The sequence below is a fragment of the Lagenorhynchus albirostris genome, chromosome 5 (genome assembly GCF_949774975.1).
Source record: "Lagenorhynchus albirostris chromosome 5, mLagAlb1.1, whole genome shotgun sequence".
In the NCBI taxonomy this organism is placed as follows: Eukaryota; Metazoa; Chordata; class Mammalia; order Artiodactyla; family Delphinidae; genus Lagenorhynchus; species Lagenorhynchus albirostris.
Genome location: NC_083099.1, coordinates 36,945,340 through 36,967,736, shown reverse-complemented (window position 1 = coordinate 36,967,736; position 22,397 = coordinate 36,945,340). Strand labels below are relative to the sequence as shown.

Genomic DNA, 22,397 nt, shown 5'->3' with positions numbered 1-22,397 from the left:
CACTTCAGCTCCCTTCCCTCCTGGATCGTCACTCAGAAGTGCAGTACTGTGTGCTACCGGTGCCAGCTTTTTCCTGGAGATCTCCGAAGTAAAATAAAAATGAAATTCTCATCCTTCACGCTGGAAGAACCTAGTAGAAGGATGCCTGCCTTCTTTAGAGTTCTGAATTCACTTCTTTGTTTACATCCCAGCTACAGCCATCTGGGTAGCCTTAATTATTCCTTACATGAACTTTTGCACCTCTCCCTGCTGTCCCGCTCCCAACAGTCTCTCATTTATACCACTACCATAGCGATATTTCAGAAACATGCATCTGATCACATCATTCTCCTATTTTAAACCATTCAAATGCTCTTCATAGTTTGGAGGATAAAGCTCAAATTGAAAGCTATAGCCCAAAAGATCCTTTCTCCATCATCTGACCCCAGCTCTGATTTGTTCATTAATGTGCGTGTGTACAGTACAAATACACAACCCAACCCCTGCCTTTCTTTGTTTCCTGGAAAGTGCCATGTTCCTGGCACTTGGCCTTTGTGTTTGCTTTTTCCTTGCACACTTCCTCTTCCTCACTTCACGTAGATAATGTCTACCTGTCTTCTGGCTTCAGCTTTTGTAACATGTCCCCTTAGAAGTCCTCCTCGATCCTCAAGTCTAGGTAGATGGCCTTCCCGTGCCCTCAGGCAGTACCCTGAACTTTCGCCATCATAGTCTTATTATAGTGTGTTATGATCATTTGTCTCCATCATAAGAGTGCAAGCCCAGGGAGGACAAAGTCTACATCTCTCTTGCTTGCTGTCTCCCTTGTATTCATGTTGAGTTCCTAGCACAGTGTTTGATCCATGGATTCAATGAAAGATGCAGTGCTGATGCTCAAGGAGAGGTCAAGTTGGGGAGAGATATCTGTGTGTATTCCTCTGGTACATAAAGAAGGAGTGTAGAGTGGGGGAGGGAGAGAAAGCCAGAGAGGAGACAGAACTACACAGAATCCCTGTTTTATCACCAACTAGCTTCGTAACTTTGGGCATATTATCTAACTTCACTATACTTCTGTTTTTCTTATCTGCAAAACTAGGATTTTAATTATACTTATCTCCAGGGATGGTTGTATATATTAAGTGAGAATATATGTAATACACTTAGCATAATCCTTGGGGCATAGCAGGTGCCTATTAAAATGGATGACCTTATACCTCAACTTGCTTGGGGCAACCTCGCTTTATACCTATTGTCCCAGCGTAATTATTAAAGGTGCCCGATTTCACTCTTTTTTAAAAAAAACCAGATTTATTTATTTTATCTATTTATTTTTGGCTGCGTTGGGTCTTCGTTGCTGCTAGCGGGCTTTCTCTAGTTGTGGTGAGCGGGGACTACTCTTCGTTGCAGTGCGCAGGCTTCTCATTGCGGTGACTTCTCTTGTTGTGGAGCGTGGGCTCTAAGCGCTCGGGCTTCAGTAGTTGTGGCACGCGGGCTCAGTAGTTGTGGCTCACAGGCTCTAGAGCACAGGCTCAGTAGTTGTGGTGCATGGACTTAGTTGCTCCATGGCATGTGGGATCTTCCCGGACCAGGGCTCGAACCCCTGTCCCCTGCATTGGCAGGCGGATTCTTAACCACTGAGCCACCAGGGAAGTCCCCATTTCACTCTTAAGAGTCCTGTTTTGGACAATAGATGACATGGTCTCCCTACTAATAGATGAGCTACTAGAACTGGAGAGCAACTCAGAGGTTAATTGGTCCATTCCTCCCCCATGTCACAGATAAGAGGACTGAGGTCAAGAGGTGGGTGTCTACCCCAGAGGAGCAAGTCTTTAGCACAGAGTGTGTGCTGGAATCTCCTATGTTTTGCTTCACCTATTAATCCCTCTCTTTCCATCTGATTCTGAGTCCCAGGGTATTTCTTATGTGTTCAGCTTCTGTTTCCCATCAATGTATTGATGTATATAATTTCCTGCTTAGACTTAAATCCATCAGAGAGACTCTCATTCACCTTAAAACACCGTTTCAATTCTCTGTTCTTCAGACTGAATAAGCCTAGTTCTGTAAAACTTTTCTAATAGGTTAAAAATGATCTTTTAAATCACCTTAAAAAAAAAAAAAGAGATGGGGGACCTGAGGCTACATGGTGGCAGAACTGGGTCTCCTAACTTGAAGAGCAGTGTTACTTCTATTACCATATCTTACTACTTTCTTAATTCTAGGGTTTTTGAATAGTTAATGATCAGCTTTAATTGATCTTCAAAGGCAGTCAATGTATATAAACCAGTCAACTAAAATTACTCTGTAAACCTGCCACCCACCCTCCTCCACTATTTTCTGAACTGCCTTTTCCCCAACCCAGTTCTCACTGTTCTCCCTCCCCATCCCACATTGTATCTTTGATTAGTTTCTATGGATATATGTAGATGCTCTTCCTGACCTTTTGATTTCGGGTGGTTTTGCTCACCTACATTTATTCCATTTATGAGATTATCTCTGTTCAGCTGAAAGTCCTGGGAGGGCGGGGCCTCTTGGTCTCCTCTTACATCATGTAATTAGCAGTGAATCACCTAATACATATTTTTAGGGATGACAATTGGAAAAAGAGTCTAAACCCTTTTAGCAGAGTGGTCTTTTTTTTTTTTTTTCTGTCCCCTAGAGTAAAGAGATCTCTAGCCTGGAAAATTAATTCACATGAGGAGGAATTCAGAATCTACAATACATCTTTCCTGTGCTTACCACAGAGGGAATGATTTTAATGAACAGATAAGCTCTGCTGCAGTTTACTTAAAGAAAAACAATCTTATTGCCTCATAGATATACTTGGATTTTATTTGTTTTTAATATTTCCAATTCTAAATAGTAATTAAGTGATCAGTCTGATTAGTTTTTTTAGTCAACTGAATTGGCTGTTAATGACTTGTGGCCATTTTTCAAAATTAAATCTACTTTTAACTGAAGATGATTTATTCCCCCTCAGGGCATTGATAGGAATACATCCTGTGCTGTAGAGAGCCTTGTGAACAGGCAGTAGAGAGGCCTGCACACCTGGGCATTACTGAGAGGTCCTTGACCCCAGCTTTGGGGAGCTGTTGGCAGCTGCCATCTCCTGATGGTGCCCAGGTCTCTCTGTACAGCATCCCCCCTCTCTCAAGGCAGACACAGCCACCTTCAGGGAAGTGGAGGGTAGAGCAGGAGGAAATGAGCAGGACCTGCCGGCTGCCCACCTAGAGATGGAAGGAGAGAGGGACTCCATGCCCTTCCACCAGCACTAAGGAGAAAACAAAAGCAAAGAAGAAAAGTAGTCATATTATGCTTTATTTACTCAGCATCCAGATGTGAAGGAAAGTGGAAAGAAAACACATGGACGATCCCTCATGACCAACTTCGGAAAACATAAGGTACGAATTAAGGAAGATAAGTGTGCATAATTCAGGTAATTTAAAGAGTCCAGAGGGTGACAGGAGACTATCATCATGACCTTGGAATAACTGCAGATTTCTCAACAAAGACCCCAGAAAAGGAAAAAGTTGATAATTAAACTATTTTATAATTTAAGAACTCCTGTTCATCAGAAGTATCAAAGAGCAAATAACATACTGGGAAAGAATATTTTCAATATTCTGTACAAGTCCACAAAGGATTTCTTTCCTGAATATATAAAGAATTCCTATAAATCAATAAAGAAGGCACACTAATTTTTAAAAAACAAGCAAAAGGCTTAAATGAACTTCACAACAGAAGATATCCAAGTGGCTAATATGGAAAAGGTTCTCCCCCTTATCAGTCCTCTGGGAAATGCAAACTAAAATGATGATGAGATTCCGTGTACACCCACCACAACAGCAAACATAAAGAGATTGACAACAGCATGTGTTAGTGAGGATGCTGGGCAACTTGAACTCTCATCAACTGCTAATGGGAACCTGCCTTTGTGCAGCTACTTCCACACACTGTTTCACAGTACCAACTAAAGCCACTCTATGAACCATGTCTTATCAGTTCCATTGTTAGGTGTGTGTCATGAGACAAACAACGATATTTACAGGGGCATTAGTTGCAATACTACAAACAGGAGACAGTTCAAACGTCCATCAGCATTAGAAAGGATAAAAATTGTGGCGTATTCACATAAGGGAATATTTATCAGCAATGAGAATGACAAAATTACAACTACATGCAATAGTGTGATCTTTGTAAACATGACATTGAGCAAAAGAAGCCAGACCCAAGAGAGTACATACAGTTTGAGTCCATTTATATGAAGCTCAAAAACAGGCAAAAAAAATCTATGGGATAAAAGTCAGGATAGTAGTTACCTTTGGGGAGAAGGTGATGACCGAACGGGAGAATCTGAAGGCTTTGGGGCAGATAATATTCCATTTCCTCATTTGGGTGGTTTCACTTTGTGGAAAGCCATCATGCTGTGCACTTACGATTCCTGTGCTTTTCTAAGTGTATGCTTTACCTTCAATAAAAAGGTAAAACATGTTAAACAAGAAGTCAATTGTTGGGTGATGAACTTTATGCATGAGGTTTCTCCAAGGCCATTTCTTGTACTTTAATGAATGTTGTATCTGGAATTTCCTGCCCCATCAATAGGATAATTTATTGAAAGGTTGGACAAAATAGCCATAATAAACTGAAAACAACCAAAATGTTCTCCCATAAAGACTGCTTGAGTAAATCATGATTCATTCACACAATGGACAATTATGCAGCCATTAAAAGATGATCACTCTGGGCTTCCCTGGTGGCACAGTGGTTGAGAGTCCGCCTGCCAATGCAGGGGACACGGGTTCGTGCCCCGGTCCGGGAAGATCCCACAAGCCGCGGAGCGGCTGGACCTGTGAGCCATGGCCGCTGAGCCTGTGCGTCTGGAGCCTGTGCTCCACAGCGGGAGAGGCCACAACAGTGAGAGGCCCGCGTACCGCAAAAAAAAAAAAAAAGAAAGAAAGAAAGATGATCACTCTGACGAGCTCAACATGCAAAACATTAAATAAAAAAGTAAGATGAAAAACTGATTATGTCGTATGTTAACTGTGATAAGATGTGTCAAAACTGTATGTAAAGAAAATATATCATCATTTCTCCAAATATCTATCATTGGCGATTCATTACTTATTTCTACTTTCTGCATTTTATATTTTAAAATGAACCTGGGAAAGACAGATTTATTATTGTAACACCTCAAATTACTAACTATATGCAGAATTGGAGAATATTTCTTTTCTTGATTACAACTACTCATTTAAATTAAAATTATTTTCCAAAGTAAAGCTTTTAGGGAGTACCTTTGCTAGTATAGAATAGAATTTATTATGTCTCAAGTCATAAGAGTAAATGTTTACAAGACTATTTACAGGTTATTTAAATAAGTATTAATAGTATTTTAAATTGAAAGTTAATATTATGTGGTTTACAGAATGACTTTCCATGTCATCTCATTTAATCATCACAAAAATAATAATCCTTTAGGACAGATATTTTTGTCCTACCCTTTAAAAAAGCACAATAGAAAGCTTGAGAGATTAGCCAATTTATCAGTTTGGTGAGAGGCCAATCTGGAACATGAGATCATCAGATGCCTGGGTCCACGCCATGTGCACTGAAGTTCTCAAGACATAAATAAGATGTAAAAATGTTCTAGACTAAATTGGCGCCTTGCCGTCAGTGCAGTAGAGTTGAATGTGTTTATGCCAACAGGGTAGTTTGAATTTTTTTATTTGTTGAGAATGAGAAAATCTAGAAGTTGATTTGGTCTCATGGTAATGTGGGGATGGAGTCCCTTTCCTTTTCTAAGCCATGTTCCCAAAATGTCCAGGGTACTCTGTCTAAAGGTCTTACCTTTGTTTGTAGAAGCTGTAATTTTGGTGGCAAGTTTTTCTGCAGTTACTAGGGCCCCTCCCCATCATTTGTATTGTTGAGGTGTGCATTGCCAAATATTGGGGTTATCTCCAATGTGGTGGGGCTGAAAGTGTATCATTCCTAAGAGGTTTTATGTCTAACAGCTAATCTGTCCAAAGACACCAGGTTAGTCCTACAGTCTTTCAGCCTGACTCCTGTAGGTAACAATTTTCATTCTGCTCTAGAAATTAAGATGGGTCAAAGTCTCAAATGAACAGTTTGATTTAGATGGGTTTTTGAATGCATACTGAACAAAAGCAGGAGTGGTAGTTATTCATTTAAAAATTACTACTTGTCTTTTTTATCAAATCTGCCTTTTACAAGTAAGTCAAAGGGAATAGTGAGCTTCCTATATCAGAGGACACTTTATCCCTTATAATCGTTTAAATAGATATTACAACTTTAACCCTACCCCTCACAGAGACCTTCAATGCATGACTAATAGTCTAAGACCTACATTTTATGTGGCTTAGAAGTCAATGTTAGAGCATGAAACCCTCAGTTTTGCCTTGATATTTTAAGATAATTTTGGCCACAGACATGCTTATTATTGATGGTGAGGCAAGCTGCAATATTTGGTCAGTTGTTTTTTCCAAGTAATTGTCCTTGTGTGTGTGTGTGTGTGTGTGTGTGTGTGTGTGTGTCTATTTTAAAGCTCATTCCTCTGTATGTTGTAGATGTACCTGATGTGCTGAGTTTGTGTTAAGTGAACTCTGATTTTTCCGGCAGAAAACCACAAAATCACGGTCCAAATCTTGTAGTGCTGATGAAGAGGAGGACGCACAGCAGAATCCTGGCAAGGAGACCGGCCAGCTGTACAGGTAAGAAAGCTCTCCATGTTTCTTGCTCAGGCTCCTGGGGCCTCTCCATCCACATCAGCTTGGCTGTTTTAGTTGTACATGTCTAGGAAATCAGATTGCAAGGTAGAGAGCTCTGCAGTGGGACATGTGAAGATCAACAGGATGTGAGATTATAATACATGTAGGGGACTTGTGCTGCCTGGCACACAGTGAGCTCTTAATAAATGCTGGCTGTAGCAGTTGTCAGGTAAAAGATATCTTCAGAGAAGAGAGAGGGACCACATGAACTAGTACAGAGGGGCTCTCACAGGAGACTGAAGGAGAAGATAGATGATGAGAACATGTGAAGAGTCAGGGATCTGAAATCAGCCAGACTTCAAACTCTTGTTCCTCCAACTTTAAGATGGGGGCAAGTTAGGCTCCTCATTTGTATCTATTTCTTAGGGTCATTGTAAGGATTAAAGGAATTAAACTATTTGGCTTGATGAGCCCTACTCCAATTAACTAAGTGCTCAAAAATATTAGCTGCTGTTGTCTTTATTATTGCCAGTAGAATTTGGGATGAGTAAAATGGCCAAAATTGTAGAACCCAAATTGTGACACATGATTTGATACAGGATTTTCTGGCAAATTATGTATACAGTAAGTCTCGCAAAGGAAAGTAAATTATATCCTTCATAGACAGATAAATATACAAACACGTGCACATGTACACACACACCCCTCTGTGACTTTATCATAAGACTGAAACTAAACGAAATTGGAGGCATAGAGGTCCTATAGGAATGAATCACATTTAGTGTTCACTTAAATTTTATATTTGAGCTTCACTCCAACAGAATGTCCATACATAAAATAGTAACTAATTAGTGAGGGCAAAGGAGATGTGTATGGTTCCTACCCTTAGAGTACAGAAAATGCAATATGTAGTTACAGTAAAGGATATAAGAGAAATAGAATTACCTTCCAGGAGACCTCTGCTGTGAATTTTCTCAAATATAAGTTTGAGAAAGGCTTGACTCTGAATCCTATAGCCAGGGAAGCTATCACATGAAATCACGTTGCATGCTGCTCTTGAGTCAATTAGAGATTTGCCCGTAATAGCTATCGAGGCTCAAGCATTGATGACGGTGTCCTTTTGGGACTTCAGTAAACTAATTCAATTTTAAGATAAGGATTAAAAGGGCTAACTTTATACAGAAGTTGTCTGTGTCATGGAGTGTCCTGGGAGTTTTACTTGTCATTTCTAGGCATTACCTCCCTCACATTGATTTATAATCATTTGCTTTCACAAAACCAGATTTTTACCAATGGCTAGAGAATTTCCTAATTACGTGGTAAAGGAGGAACATGGATTCTTCTTCCCATTGGTTTTTATACCTGTCTATGTGCATGTCTTCTTTCTTGGCAAAATGAGTTGTTGACACATTTTGGCCTTAATTCTTTTGTTGAATGTATATAAGTATCATTACAGTAAGAATTTTTGTCTGATTTGTTCACTATTTTATCTCCAATAGGTGCTCAATAAATATTCACTGAGTGAATAAATCTATATCATCACTATCTAAGTCCAGAACATTTTCATCACACCAAAAAGAAACTCTACCATTAGCAACGACTTTCCATCTCTCTCTCCCCTGGTCTCTGGTGCCAACTTTTTGTCTCTATAGATTTGCCTTTTCTGGACATTACATATAAATGGAATCCTACAATATTTGGCCTTTTTTGTCTGGCTCCTTTCACTTAGTATAATATTTCCAAGATTCATCCATGTTGTAGAATGTATCAGTACTTCATTCCTTTCTATTGTTGAATAATATTCCATTGTATGAATATATTGCATTTCATTTATTAATTAGCTATAGGATATTTAGGTTGTTTTCACTTTCTGGCTATTATGAATAATACTGCTATGAACATTCATTTCTAAGTTTTTATGTGGACATAGGTTTTTATTTCTCTTGGGTATATATTTAAAAGTGGAATTCCTGAGTCACATGGTAACTGTTTAATTTTTTGAGGAACTGCCAAACTATGTTGGCAAAGCAGTTGTACCATTGAAAATTGCCCAGCAATATATGAGCATTCCAGTTTCTCCTCATCCTTGCCAACACTCATTATTGCCTGCCTTTTTGGTTATAGCCAACCTAGTAGATATGCAGTGGTATCTCACTGTAGTTTGGTTTGCATTTCCTAAATGACTAATGTTGAGCTTCTTTTCATGTTCTTATTGGCCATTTGTGTATCTCCTTTTGTGGGGATTGAAGTTTTTAATGATTATATGTTTTCCTAGAGGAGAAAAGTGTGTCTGTGAGGAGAATGTGATAATCTATGGAGAATTTTACTGTGGCAAAGAGTAAGTAGCAGAATTTGTAAAGTTGTACAGCAGATCCTAGGAGTGGTTTATGGGATACAGAAGATATAGACGTACAGAGAGAGTAAGTAATGGATATTTGTCTTAAGAAGTTGAAGAATATAGAAAAAGCATAAAGAAGAAATCAAAAATCACTGTACTTATACCTCTAGAAGATAATGACTATGGAAAGTTTGGTGTATTTATCTTTAGGTATAGGATTCTTGTGACTGACAGTACAGTATCCCTACTGCTTTTTAGTCCAGGTTCTCCTTCTGACAAAGCAGAGTGATTCCCTGCTAAATTCTGGTTTACTCCACAGTTGGGTAATGGTGGGAATCAAGCCCTTCACAATAGAACTCACAAATTCAGGAGAAGAGACTGTGAATAAAGTCTGGCTGAGCGGTGAAAAAAGCCACATGAGTATGGTGTTGTGGTGGAGAGAATGCTGAACTAAAAATCACACTTGGTTTCTAATCCTGGCTCCATCAGGAGCAGGTAGGGAAGGTGGAGTAGCCAGAAGCCCAAACCTCTTCCAGCTCTAAAATGTCATGAGTCCTGGTGTGTATTTTACAGGTTGGGCCGCCGAAGGAAAACCATGAAGCTCTGTCGAGAGCTCTCTGATTTGGTTGTGTACACAAACTCCGTGGCAGCCCAGGACATTGTGGACGATGGTAAGGCCTGAGGGTTTTTTCTTCTGGATACACACTCCTGACATTTCTTTGTCAATTGTTAATTAAACTTTTGTTAATCGGATCATCAGCACACATTTCTGGAACTGTGGAGAATCCAGCTTGAGTGTCAGGAAACTGATGGCTGGTACAATGCTTAGCTCACAGGGAGGGCTCTTTTGATTACTTTGCCTAATTGGCTAGAGGTCAGAGGAAGACTTTATTATTATTAAAAACACAAATGTATCAGAGCAAGGTCTTCCCAGTCTTCAAACTATGGAGACTTGACTTAGTTTGATGGCCAGATCACAGATGGCTGTTCCAAGTGTGAATGACTAGAAGAAAGAGGAAATTAATTGACAAATATAACATCTTGAAACGCCCTGTATTTTCTCATTGAAAATTTTGACCTTGATGAAAATAATTTAATCCACAGATTGCAATTTTAACAACAAGAGCAGAAATTTCAGAAGCATTGACTCTTTCACAGTTTCTTACCCATCAGTTGCCATTTGTGGAGTTGAGAAATTCTAGTTACAACTGTTCTTACCCTGAGTTTCCTGCTAGCTGCTCTTTCTCTTTATCCTCTTCCTTTCTCACTTGTATTTTGTTCAGTTAATGGGTGCTTATGAAAATAAACTGTGGTCATATGGGTTTTCCATCTAATTGGAATTTTAGTGGAAGAGAAATGTAAATCAGAATCTCCCATTTTCTCATGTCTCAGTGAAGGGAAAACAACATTGTGCTAAGTCTGTTTTTTTTCGCTTTTTTTTTTTTAATCTTTATTGGAGTATAATTGCTTTACAATGGTGTGTTAGTTTCTGCTTTATAACAAAGTGAATCAATTATACATATGATCCCATATCTCTTCCCTCTTGTGTCTGTCTCCCTCCCACCCTCCCTATCCCAGCCCTCTAGGTGGCCACAAAGCACCGAGCTGATCTCCCTGTGCTATGCGGCTGCTTCCCCCAGCTATCTATTTTACATATGTCCATGCCACTCTCTCACTTTGTCACAGCTTACCCTTCCCCCTCCCCATATCCTCAAGTCCATTCTCTAGTAGGTCTGTGTCTTTATTCCTGTCTTACCCCTAGGTTCTTCATGACATTTTGTTTTTCTTAAATTCCATACATATGTGTTAGCATACAGTATTTGTCTTTCTCTTTCTGACTTACTCCACTCTGTATGACAGACTCTAGGTCCATCCACCTCACTACAAATAGCTCAATTTCATTTCTTTTTATGGCTGAGTAATATTCCATTGTATATATGTGCCACATCTTCTTTATCCATTCATCCGATGATGGGCACTTAGGTTGTTTCCATCTCCTGGCTATTGTAAATAGAGCTGCAATGAACATTTTGGTACATGACTCTTTTTGAATTTTGGTTTTCTCAGGGTATATACCCAGTAGTGGGATTGCTGGGTCATATGGTAGTTCTATTTGTAGTTTTTTTTTTTTTTTTTTTTTTGCGGTACACGGGCCTCTCACTGTTGTGGCCTCTCCTGTTGCGGAGCACAGGCTCCGGACGCGCAGGCCCAGCGGCCATGGCTCATGGGCCTAGCTGCTCCGCGGCATGTGGGATCTTCCCGGACCGGGGCACGAACCCGTGTCCCCTGCATTAGCAGGCGGACTCTCAACCACTGCACCACCAGGGAAGCCCTATTTGTAGTTTTTTAAGGAACCTCCATACTGTTCTCCATAGTGGCTGTATCAATTCACATTCCAACCAGCAGTGCAAGAGTGTTCCCTTTTCTACACACTCTCTCCAGCATTTATTGTATCTAGATTTTTTGATGATGGCCATTCTGACCGGTGTGAGATGATATCTCACTGTAGTTTTGATTTGCATTTCTCTAATGATTAATGATGTTGAGCATTCTTTCATGTGTTTGTTGGCACTCTGTATATCTTCTTTGGAGAAATGTCTATTTAGGTCTTCTGCCCATTTTTGGATTGGGTTGTTTGTTTTTTTGTTATTGAGCTGCATGAGCTGCTTGTAAATTTTGGAGATTAATCCTTTGTCCATTGATTCATTTGCAAATATTTTCTCCCATTCTGAGGGTTGTCTTTTGGTCTTGTTTATGGTTGCCTTTGCTGTGCAAAAGCTTTGAAGTTTCATTAGGTCCCATTTGTATATTTTTGTTTTTATTTCCATTTCTCTAGGAGTTGGGTCAAAAAGGATCTTGCTGTGATTTATGTCATAGAGTGTTCTGCCTTTGTTTTCCTCTAAGAGTTTGATAGTTTCTGGCCTTACATTTAGGTCTTGAATCCATTTTTAGCCTATTTTTGTGTATGGTGTTAGGGAGTGATCAAATCTCATACTTTTACATGTACCTGTCCAGTTTTCCCAGCACCACTTATTGAAGAGGCTGTCCTTTCTCCACTGTACATTCCTGCCTCCTTTACCAAAGATAAGGTGGCCATATGTGTGTGGGTTTATCTCTGGACTTTCTATCCTGTTCCATTGATCTATCTTTCTGTTTTTGTTCCGGTACCATACTGTCTTGATTACTGTAGCTTTGTAGTATAGTCTGAAGTCAGGGAGCCTGATTCCTCCAGCTCCGTTTTTCCTTCTCAAGATTGCTTTGGCTATTCGGGGTCTTTTGTGTTTCCATACAAATTGTGAAATTTTTTGTTCTAGTTCTGTGAAAAATGCCAGTGGTAGTTTGATAGGGATTGCATTGAATCTATAGATTGCTTTGGGTAGTAGAGTCATTTTCACAATGTTGATTCTTCTAATCCAAGAACATGGTATATCTTTCCATCTATTTGTATCATCTTTAATTTCTTTCATCAGTGTCTTATAATTTTCTGCATACAGGTCTTTTGTCTCCTTAGGTAGGTTTATTCCTAGATATTTTATTCTTTTTGTTGCAGTGGTAAATGGGAGTGTTTTCTTAATTTCACTTTCAGATTTTTCATCATTAGTGCATAGGAATGCCAGAGATTTCTGTGCATTAATTTTGTATCCTGCTACTTTACCAAATTCATTGACTAGCTCTAGTAGTTTTCTGGTGGCATCTTTAGGATTCTCTATGTATAGTATCATGTCATCTGCAGAGTGACAGCTTTACTTCTTCTTTTCTGATTTGGATTCCTTTTATTTCCTTTTCTTCTCTGACTGCTGAGGCTAAAACTCCAAAACTATGTTGAATAAGAGTGGTAAGAGTGGGCAACCTTGTCTTGTTCCTGATCGTAGTGGAAATACTTTCAGTTTTTCACCATTGAGGACGATGTTGGCTGTGGGTTTGTCACATATGGCCTTTATTATGTTGAGGAAAGTTCCCTCTATGTTTACTTTCTGGAGGGTTTTTATCATAAATCGGTGTTGAATTTTGTCGAAAGCTTTCTCTGCATCTATTGAGACGATCATATGGTTTTTCTCCTTCAATTTGTTAATATGGTTTATCACATTGATTGATTTGCATATATTGAAGAATCCTTGCATTCCTGGAATAAACCCCACTTGATCATGGTGTATGATCCTTTTAATGTGCTGTTGGATTCTGTTTGCTAGTATTTTGTTTAGAATTTTTGCCTCTCTGTTCATCAGTGATATTGGCCTGTAGTTTTCTTTCTTTGTGACATCCTTGTCTGGTTTTGGTATCAGGGTGATGGTGGCCTCGTAGAAGGAGTTTGGGAGTGTTCCTCCCTCTGCTATATATTGGAAGAGTTTGAGAAGGATAGGTGTTAGCTCTTCTCTAAATGTTTGATAGAATTCGCCTGTGAAGCCATCTGGTCCTGGGCTTTTGTTTGTTGGAAGATTTTTAATCACAGTTTCAATTTCAGTGCTTGTGATTGGTCTGTTCATATTTTCTATTTCTTCCTGATTCAGTCTTGGCAGGTTGTGCATTCCTAAGAATTTGTCCATTTCTTCCAGGTTGTCCATTTTATTGGCATAGAGTTGCTTGCAGTAATCTCTCATGATCTTTTGTATTTCTGCAGTGTATGTTGACAGTTTGATTAATATGTGACTTTTTCATTTCTAATTCTATTGATTTGAGTCTTCTCCCTTTTTTTCTTGATGAGTCTGGCTAACGGTTTATCTATTTTGTTTATCTTCTTAAAGAACCACCTTTTAGTTTTATTTATCTTTGTTATAATTTCCTTCATTTCTTTTTCATTTATTTCTGCTCTGATCTTTATGATTTCTTTCCTTCTGCTAACTTTGGGGTTTTTTGTTGTTGTTGTTCTTTCTCTAATTGCTTTAGGTGCAAGTTTAGGTTGTTTATTCGAGATGTTTCCTGTTTCTTAAGGTAAGATTGTATTGCTATAAACTTCCCTCTTAGAACTGCTTTTGCTGCATCCCATAGGTTTTGGGTCGTCGTGTCTCCATTGTCATTTGTTTCTAGGTATTTTTTGATCTCCTCTTTGATTTCTTCAGTGATCACTTCGTTATTAAGTCATGTATTTTTTAGACTCCATGTGGTTTTTTTTTTACAGATCTTTTCCTGTAATTGATATCTAGTCTCATAGCGTTGTGCTCGGAAAAGAAAAGATACTTGATACAATTTCAGTTCTCTTAAATTTACCAAGGCTTGATTTGTGACCCAAGATATGATCTATCCTGGAGAATGTTCCATGAGCACTTGAGAAAAATGTGTATTCTGTTGTTTTTGGATGGAATGTCCTATAAATATCAATTAAGTCCATCTTGTTTAATGTATCATTTAAAGCTTTGGTTTCCTTATTTATTTTCATTTTGGATGAGCTGTCCATTGGTGAAAGTGGGGTGTTAAAGTCCCCTGCTATGAATGCGTTACTGTCGATTTCCCCTTTTATGGCTGTTAGCATTTGCCTTATGTATTGAGGTGCTCCTGTGTTGGGTGCATAAATATTTACAATTGTTATATCTTCTTCTTGGATCGATCCCTTGATCATTATGTGGTGTCCTTCTTTGTCTCTTCTAATAGTCATTATTTTAAAGTCTATTTTGTCTGATATGAGAATTGCTACTCCAGCTTTCTTTTGGTTTCCATTTGCATGGAATATCTTTTTCCATCCCCTCACTTGCAGTTTGTATGTGTCTCTAGGTCTGAAGTGGGTCTCTTGTAGACAGCATATATATGGGTCTTGTTTTTGTATCCATTCAGACAGTCTGTGTCTTTTGGTGGGAGCATTTAATCCATTTACATTTAAGGTAATTATTGATATGTATGTTCCTATTCCCATTTTCTTAATTGTTTTTCATTTGTTATTGTAGGTCTTTTCCTTCTCTTGTGTTTCTTACCTAGAGAATATCCTTTAGCATTTGTTGTAAAGCTGGTTTGGTGGTGCTGAACTCTCTCAGCTTTTGCTTGTCTTTAAAGGTTTTAATTTCTCCATCAAATGTGAATGAGATCCTTGCTGGGTAGAGTAATCTTGGTTGTAGGTTTTTCTCCTTCATCACTTTAAATATGTCCTGCCAGTCCCTTCTGGCTTGCAGAGTTTTGCTGAAAAATCAGCTGTTAACCTCATGGGGATTCCCTTGTGTGTTATTTGTTGTTTTTCCCTTGCTGCTTTTAATATGTTTTCTTTGTATTTAATTTTTGACAGTTTGATTAATATGTGTCTTGGCATGTTTCTCCTTGGATTTATCCTGTATGGGATTCTCTGTGCTTCCTGGACTTGATTAACTTTTTCCTTTCCCATATTAGGGAAGTTTTCAACTATAATCTCTTGAAATATTTTCTCAGTCCCTTTCTTTGTCTCTTCTTCTTCTGGAACCCCTATAATTCAAATGTTGGTGCATTTAATGTTGTCCCAGCGGTCTCTGAGACTGTCCTCAGTTCTTTTCATTCTTTTCTCTTTATTCTGCTCTGCAGTAGTTATTTCCACTATTTTATCTTCCAGGTCACTTATCCGTTCTTCTGCCTCAGTTATTCTGCTATTGATCCCATCTAGAGTATTTTTAATTTCATTTATTGTGTTGTTCATCGTTGCTTGTTTCATCTTTAGTTCTTCTAGGTCCTTGTTAAATGTTTCTTGCATTTTGTCTATTCTATTTCCAAGATTTGTCAGTCTCAACATCTTTACTATCATTATTCTGAATTCTTTTTCAGGTAGACTGCCTATTTCCTCTTCATTTGTTAGGTCTGCTGGGTTTTTATCTTGCTCCTTCATCTGCTGTGTGTTTTTCTGTCTTCTCATTTTGCTTATCTTACTGTGTTTGGGGTCTCCTTTTTGCAGGCTGCAGGTTCATAGTTTCCGTTATTTTTCGTGTCTGTCCCCAGTGGCTAAAGTTGGTTCAGTGGGTTGTGTAGGCTTCCTGGTGGAGGGGACTTGTGCCTGTGTTCTGGTGGATGAGGCTGGATTTTGTGTTTCTGGTGGGCAGGTCCACGTCTGGTGGTGTGTTTTGGGGTGTCTGTGGACCTATTATGATTTTAGGCAGCCTCTCTGCTAATGGCTGGCGTTGTGTTCCTGTCTTGCTAGTTGTTTGGCATAGGGTGTCCAACACTGTAGCTTGCTGGTCGTTGAGTGAAGCTGGGTGTTGGTGTTGAGATTGAGATCTCTGGGAGATTTTCACCATTTGATATTACGTGGAGCTGGGAGGTCTCTTGCGGACCAGTGTCCTGAAGTTGGCTCTCCCACTTCAGAGGCACAGCATTGACTCCTGGCAGCAGCACCCAGAGCCTTTCATCCACACAGCTCAGAATAAAAGGGAGAAAAAGTAGAAAGAAAGAAAGAGGATAAAAGAAAATAAAATAAAGTAAGGTAAAATAAAGTTATTAAAATAAAAAATAATTTAGGAAAAAAAATTTTTTAAGTATAAAAACAAACAAAAGAACGGACGGATGGATCCCTAGGACAAATGATGAAAGCAAAGCTATACAGACAAAATCTCACACAGAAGCATACACATACACACTCACAAAAAGAGGAAAAGGGGGAAAAAATAATAAATCTTTCTCTCAAAGTCCACCTCCTCAATTTGGGATGATTCGTTGTCTATTCCTGTATTCCACAGATGCAGGGTACATCAAGTTGATTGTGGAGATTTAATCCGCTGCTCCTGAGGCTGCTGGGAGAGATTTCCGTTTCTCTTCTTTGTTTGCACAGCTCCCGGGTTTCAGTTTTGGATTTGGCCCCGCCTCTGCGTGTGGGTCCCCGGAGGCGTCTCTTCTTCGCTCAGACAGGACGGGGTTAAAGGAGCCGCTGATTCGGCTCCGGCTCACTCAGGCCGGGCGGGAGGGAGGGGCATGGAGTGCGGGGCGGGCTTGCAGCGGCAGAGGCCAGTGTGATGTTGCACCAGCCTGAGGCGCGCCATGCGTGCGTTCTCCCGGGAAAGTTGTTCCCGGATCCTGGGACCCTGGCAGTGGCGGGCTGCACAGGCTCCCCGGAAGGGAGGTGTGGAGAGTGACCTGTGCTCGCACACAGGCTTCTTGGTGGTGGTAGCAGCAGCCTTAGCGTCTCCTGCCTGTCTCTGGGGTCCGCGCTTTTAGCCGCGGCTCGCGCCCGTCTCTGGAGCTCCTTTAAGCAGCGCTCTTAATCCCCTCTCCTCGTGCACCAGATAACAAAGAGGGAAGAAAAAGTCTCTTGCCTCTTCGGCAGCTCCAGACTTTTTCCCGGACTCATTCCCGGCTAGCCGTGGTGCCCTAACCCCTTCAGGCTGTGTTCACGCCACCAACCCCAGTCCTCTCCCTGCGCTCGGACAGCCCGAAGCCCGAGCCTCAGCTCCCAGCCCCGCCCGCCCCGGCAGGTGAGCAGACGAGCCTCTCGGGCTGGTGAGTGCCGGTCGGCACGGATCCTCTGTGCGGAAATCTCTCCGCTTTGCCCTCTGCACCCCTGTTGCTGTGCTCTCCTCCGTGGCTGTGAAGCTTCCCCCCTCCGCCACCCACAGTCTCCGCCCACGAAGGGGCTTCTGCGGTGTGGAAACCTTTCCTCCTTCACAGCTCCCTCCCACTGGTGCAGGTCCCGTCCCTATCCTTTTGTCTCTGTTTATTCTTTTTTTCTTTTGCCCTACCCAGGTATGTGGGGAGTTTCTTGGCTTTTGGGAAGTCTGAGGTCTTCTGCCAGCGTTTAGTAGGTGTTCTGTAGTAGTTGTTCCACGTGTAGATGTATTTCTGATGTATCTGTGGAGAGGAAGGTGATCTCTGCGTCTTACTCTTCCGCCATCTTCCCCCTCTCAATCTTTGTTTTTGTTGACTGCCTGTGCTGAGTCTTATGTCCTTACAACCTCCAGGATTCTTTCCTCAGATCTTTATTCCCCCCCCCCCATTCCACAAGTGTATCTTTTTCTATCTGCAGATTTTCTTCCCTTTGGTGTTGATTCCTTCTTTAGATTGTGACAGTTATTAAAAAAAATTAATTTCACATGTGAGAACATGAGACCCTATAGGATTCTCAGCAAGTGAACATCACATTCTTTTTTTTTTCCAGATTCTTTTCCATTATAAGTTATTACAAGGTATTGAATTTAGTTCCCTGTGCTACACAGTAGGACCTTGTTCTTTATTTTATATAAAGTAGTGTGTATATATTAATCCCAAACTCCTAATTTATCCCTCCCCTTTCCTCTTTTGTAACCATAGGCTTGTTTTGTATGTCTGTGAGTCTATTTCTGTTTTGTAAATAAGTTCATTTGTGTCATATTTTAGATCCCATATGTAAGTGACATCATATGATATTTGTCTTTCTCTGTCTGACTTTGCTAGTATGATAATCTCCAGGTCCATCCATGTTGCTGCAAATGGCATTATTTCATTCTTTTTTATGGTTGAGTAATATTCCATTGTATATATGTATCACATCTTCTTTATCCATTCCTCTGTTAATGGGCATTTAGGTTGCTTCCATGTTTTGGCTATTGTAAATAGTGCTGCAGTGAACATTGCGGGGTGTGTATCTTTTCGAATTAGAGCTTTCATCTTTTCTGGATATGTGCCCAGGAGTGGGATTGCAGGATCATATAGTAGCTCTATTTTTAGTTTTTTAAGGAACCTCCATACTGTTCTCCATAGTGGCTGCACCAATTTACATTCCCACCAACCTTGTAGGAGAGTTTCCTTTTCTCCATACCCTCTCCAGCATTTATTATTTGTAGACTTTTTGAGATGACTGTCTGACCAGTGTGAGGTGGTACCTAAACATCACATTCTTATAATATCTGCCCACAGCTAGAAAATAAACTCAGGAAGTATTTTAATGGAGTTAAAGGTATATTTGGTTCATAGAAATATTTCTACTACATGCCTTAGGTAATCATCATCCTATTAGCTTAATGGAAAATAATATTGAGAACTGTTTAGTTCTTGAACTTTATCTGTTTTTGTCTTTTGTGTGTGTGTGTGTTAGCCACAAAATAAGCAATAGATAATGAATGCATGGCTCATCCTAATGCAAAGCAACTCAACTCTATTAATATACTAATTGACATGTACCTAATTAGCAAGGTCATCTTACTGATAATGTGGTGTGCGTAATTTATGTAGAGAGACAGAGAAAATAGTGGTACTAATTTTAGTGCTACTCTACCTGAATGTGGTTTGTCAAAAAGACTATATTTTCTCTTACCCTGTTCAAAGTATTCCTCATCAAAATCTACAAATATGGTCATTTTTATTATGCTTGAGATATGTAAACTATGCTAAGTTATGTCAGTAAGATATTGATATATGTGATAAGGAAAGAGTCTATTTGAGGGAAATCATCAGATTAAGCACTGTAATTCTCTAATTTCTTTGCCTTCCACTTGTGTTTATGACTGTTCCATGTTGTAGAGTGTAGTTGCTAGTCATTTGGCCAGTGTTTAATAACTAAGGCTGTACAACCCTAAGGACAGCAAGGGCCCTGGGAGACTGTGTGCATGAATAAACATGCAGAGTCTGGATACCATTCAGGCTCAGTAAGATTATAATTCACCTCCTTTGTTTCATGGGCCATGTCCCTCAGTCTGGGTTCAGAGCACACCTTGGAATGAGAATGAAACTCTGGGCACGTTTGGATCTTTATCTAGGCTGGTCTATTCCAACAGGTACCAGATGACATGGGGTGGTCATTTGGGGGGTGGGGTATGGATGTTTGGTGAAGGAGTGGGAGTAGTGGGAGCATTTTAGATGTGGTACAAAAGATAGTACTGGGAGAAAAGGGTAAGATATTAAATAATTGGAGGTTTGCTCCATCATGCCCCCCTAACTTGTAGCTTCGTTGGTCCTGGATTAACCCTTTCTGATGATGCTCTAAGCAGAAACTTTAATATAGGCTTCCTGTTTTTTACCTCCCTTTACTTTTCCATTATTTATAAATCTGGCTAGGGGGATGGCTGTTCTTGTTTCTGAAACTTCTATTTCTTTATGATGTTCTTTTGAATTCTTTTTCCATTATGATCCCTTTCTCCCAAATAGGTTTTGACTGGTTTCATAATTCTATTCAAAGTAACTTTAAAACCCAATTTTCCTGCTTTGGAATTGGTCTTTTCCCTTTATTTTCTTCGACTCTGAAAGCTGTCACTTAATGTGTTTCATATGTATGCTTTTTAGATGAATGCCTTCAACGAATGTCTCCCTTTTATCAGGAATGAGTTACAAAGATAGTTTTATTTATCCATAGGTGTCTTGATCTCTGGCAAAGCTATTCTGCTTGAATCATGCACCTAGAAAATAATTTTCCTCTCTGTCCTCTTCATACTAGTCAGATAGACATGAAGTAGTGAGTTGACTGAATTCTTGGGAGAATATGGGATCCAGAAACAGGCAGTTATCTGAGCAAGATGCACAGCTCTGATCTGAAATGGCAAAAGAGTCCCGAGAGTGGAACTTTATTAGACCTTTCTTACTTAGGAGCTGTGCCTGCTCTGGTTGAATTCACTCTTTTGCTCTGCCTTTTATTATGGGTGTAATCGGACATCATTATAAGATCTTTTATGAGTGGTGTTTTCTTTGCAGCAGTTCTCACATTTCTGTTTTCTTTGTTAAAAACTTGTAGGAACCACAGGAAATGTGTTATCATTCAGTGAAACAAGAGCACATCAGGTGGTTCAGCAGAAATCTGAGCAGTTCATGACTTATAATCAGAAGCAGCTCACGAGGATTTATCCCTCTGCCTACCGCATCGATTCCAGTAACTTCAACCCTCTGCCCTACTGGAACGCAGGTTGCCAGCTAGGTGTGTATGCCTCGGGGAGGAGCGGTTCTCCGTGTGTCTTGACTCTATGCTGCTGTCTTGCCTAATTCTCTTAAACTTTGAACTTGCACAGTGGCATTGAACTACCAGTCTGAAGGGCGAATGATGCAGTTAAATCGAGCCAAATTCAAGACAAATGGCAATTGCGGCTATGTCCTCAAACCCCAGCAGATGTGCAAAGGTGTGTGTTAATTTCATAGTCATAGCTCTGAACGCAGGAGGCCTCTATTGAAGGAGCTCTGTGGAAAGTGTGATGCCTCTGTTTTGCAACATGATTTTTAAAAAAGAGGTAAATTCGGTATTGAAATGTAAATAAAGAACTCTTGTCACAACTGTTTAATATTTGGGTAGCGTGATGTTTACAATGTTCCTTGTGATGTTGTGCACTTAAAGAGGGACATGGATAATAGCATGGATTGTCATGAAATCCGGTGGTCCAGCATTATATTCACTACGCATTATTTGTAAACTGAATGCTTTCAGAAACTCTCTAAGGGAGTATGAGTCTGAGACCTGCTGGCAAAATTGTAATAACACCTGAAACAATTTTATCAAGCCCTTTTTAGTCAGTTTATTCCAATTACAAAACAGCTAACAACAACAACAACAAAAGATAATGCAATGTTATATCAAAAACACTTCCTTTTGGTTCTGCTCATCAAAATTCTTTTTAAATTTTCCAAGTTGGATTTTTAACAGTTCAGGTACAAAACTGTTGACAGATGTATCTTCAGAATTTTGTGCTTTGCGTGTTTTCTTGCTATGCTGTTTACTTAATTTCAGGTCTTCTTTCTGTTTATTATATTCACTCTATACCTGCAATAGTTTAGGATAGAAAATTATGTGAATCTGACAGCTGCTCCCCTTCTCTATACTATGGACATTCAAATAAAATGTTCCTCTTACCCCCTGCCTTGGTTGATAATTGCATCGCAGACGCTTGTTTTAAATTGGTCCATTCTTCTGGCCTTTGGGAGCATAGATTCTAACAAAAAAACACAGCTATGGAAATGCCAGCTGGCATTGCCTTCAGGCAAAAGCCACGCTGATAGGTGATAATTTCTTTGCTTTAAGAAACACTATAGTAATCCAGCATTTATTGTTTCTTTGTTCTACAAGCTTAAGGTATGTGGGGGTATGTGTGTGTTTATTTTTCCATGCTACCAAACCTAGATTTTTAACCTCTGCTTTACCTGGCTTAGGTACTTTCAACCCTTTCTCTGGTGATCCACTTCCTGCCAACCCTAAGAAGCAGTTCATCCTGAAAGTAATTAGTGGACAACAACTCCCCAAACCTCCAGATTCCATGTTTGGAGACCGAGGCGAGGTAAGCTGTATACGACCAAGTGGTTAATTATGTGATTTATTTTATTGTGTTTACATTTCATCTGAAATGTCTTAAGGGCTGTGTGTGTGTGTATGTGTGTGTGTGTGTGTGTGTGTGTGTGTAAATGAGCACTGACCTCAGCTCATAGATATTAACTGACTTATTGGCAAAGCACACGCAATTCTTTCTCGAGTGCAGTGCATCATCTATTTTGGAGGCATGAGTGCAATACAGTTCAATTCATGATTCAAGACTGACACG

At 39.8% G+C, this 22,397-nt stretch overlaps 1 protein-coding gene across 2 annotated transcripts in view; it reads left to right on the top strand.

Annotated features, from left to right (window-relative positions):
- The window catches only part of PLCH1 (phospholipase C eta 1), a 212,200-nt gene that overhangs the window by 176,320 nt on the left and 13,483 nt on the right, over positions 1–22,397 (top strand). For both annotated transcript variants that reach the window (XM_060149873.1, XM_060149872.1), the window contains exons 12-17: positions 3,303–3,374; positions 6,610–6,701; positions 9,610–9,707; positions 20,612–20,791; positions 20,883–20,990; positions 22,012–22,136. In XM_060149873.1, coding sequence (XP_060005856.1) covers positions 3,303–3,374; positions 6,610–6,701; positions 9,610–9,707; positions 20,612–20,791; positions 20,883–20,990; positions 22,012–22,136 — 675 coding nt within the window. The remainder of the gene's footprint in view (positions 1–3,302; positions 3,375–6,609; positions 6,702–9,609; positions 9,708–20,611; positions 20,792–20,882; positions 20,991–22,011; positions 22,137–22,397) is intronic.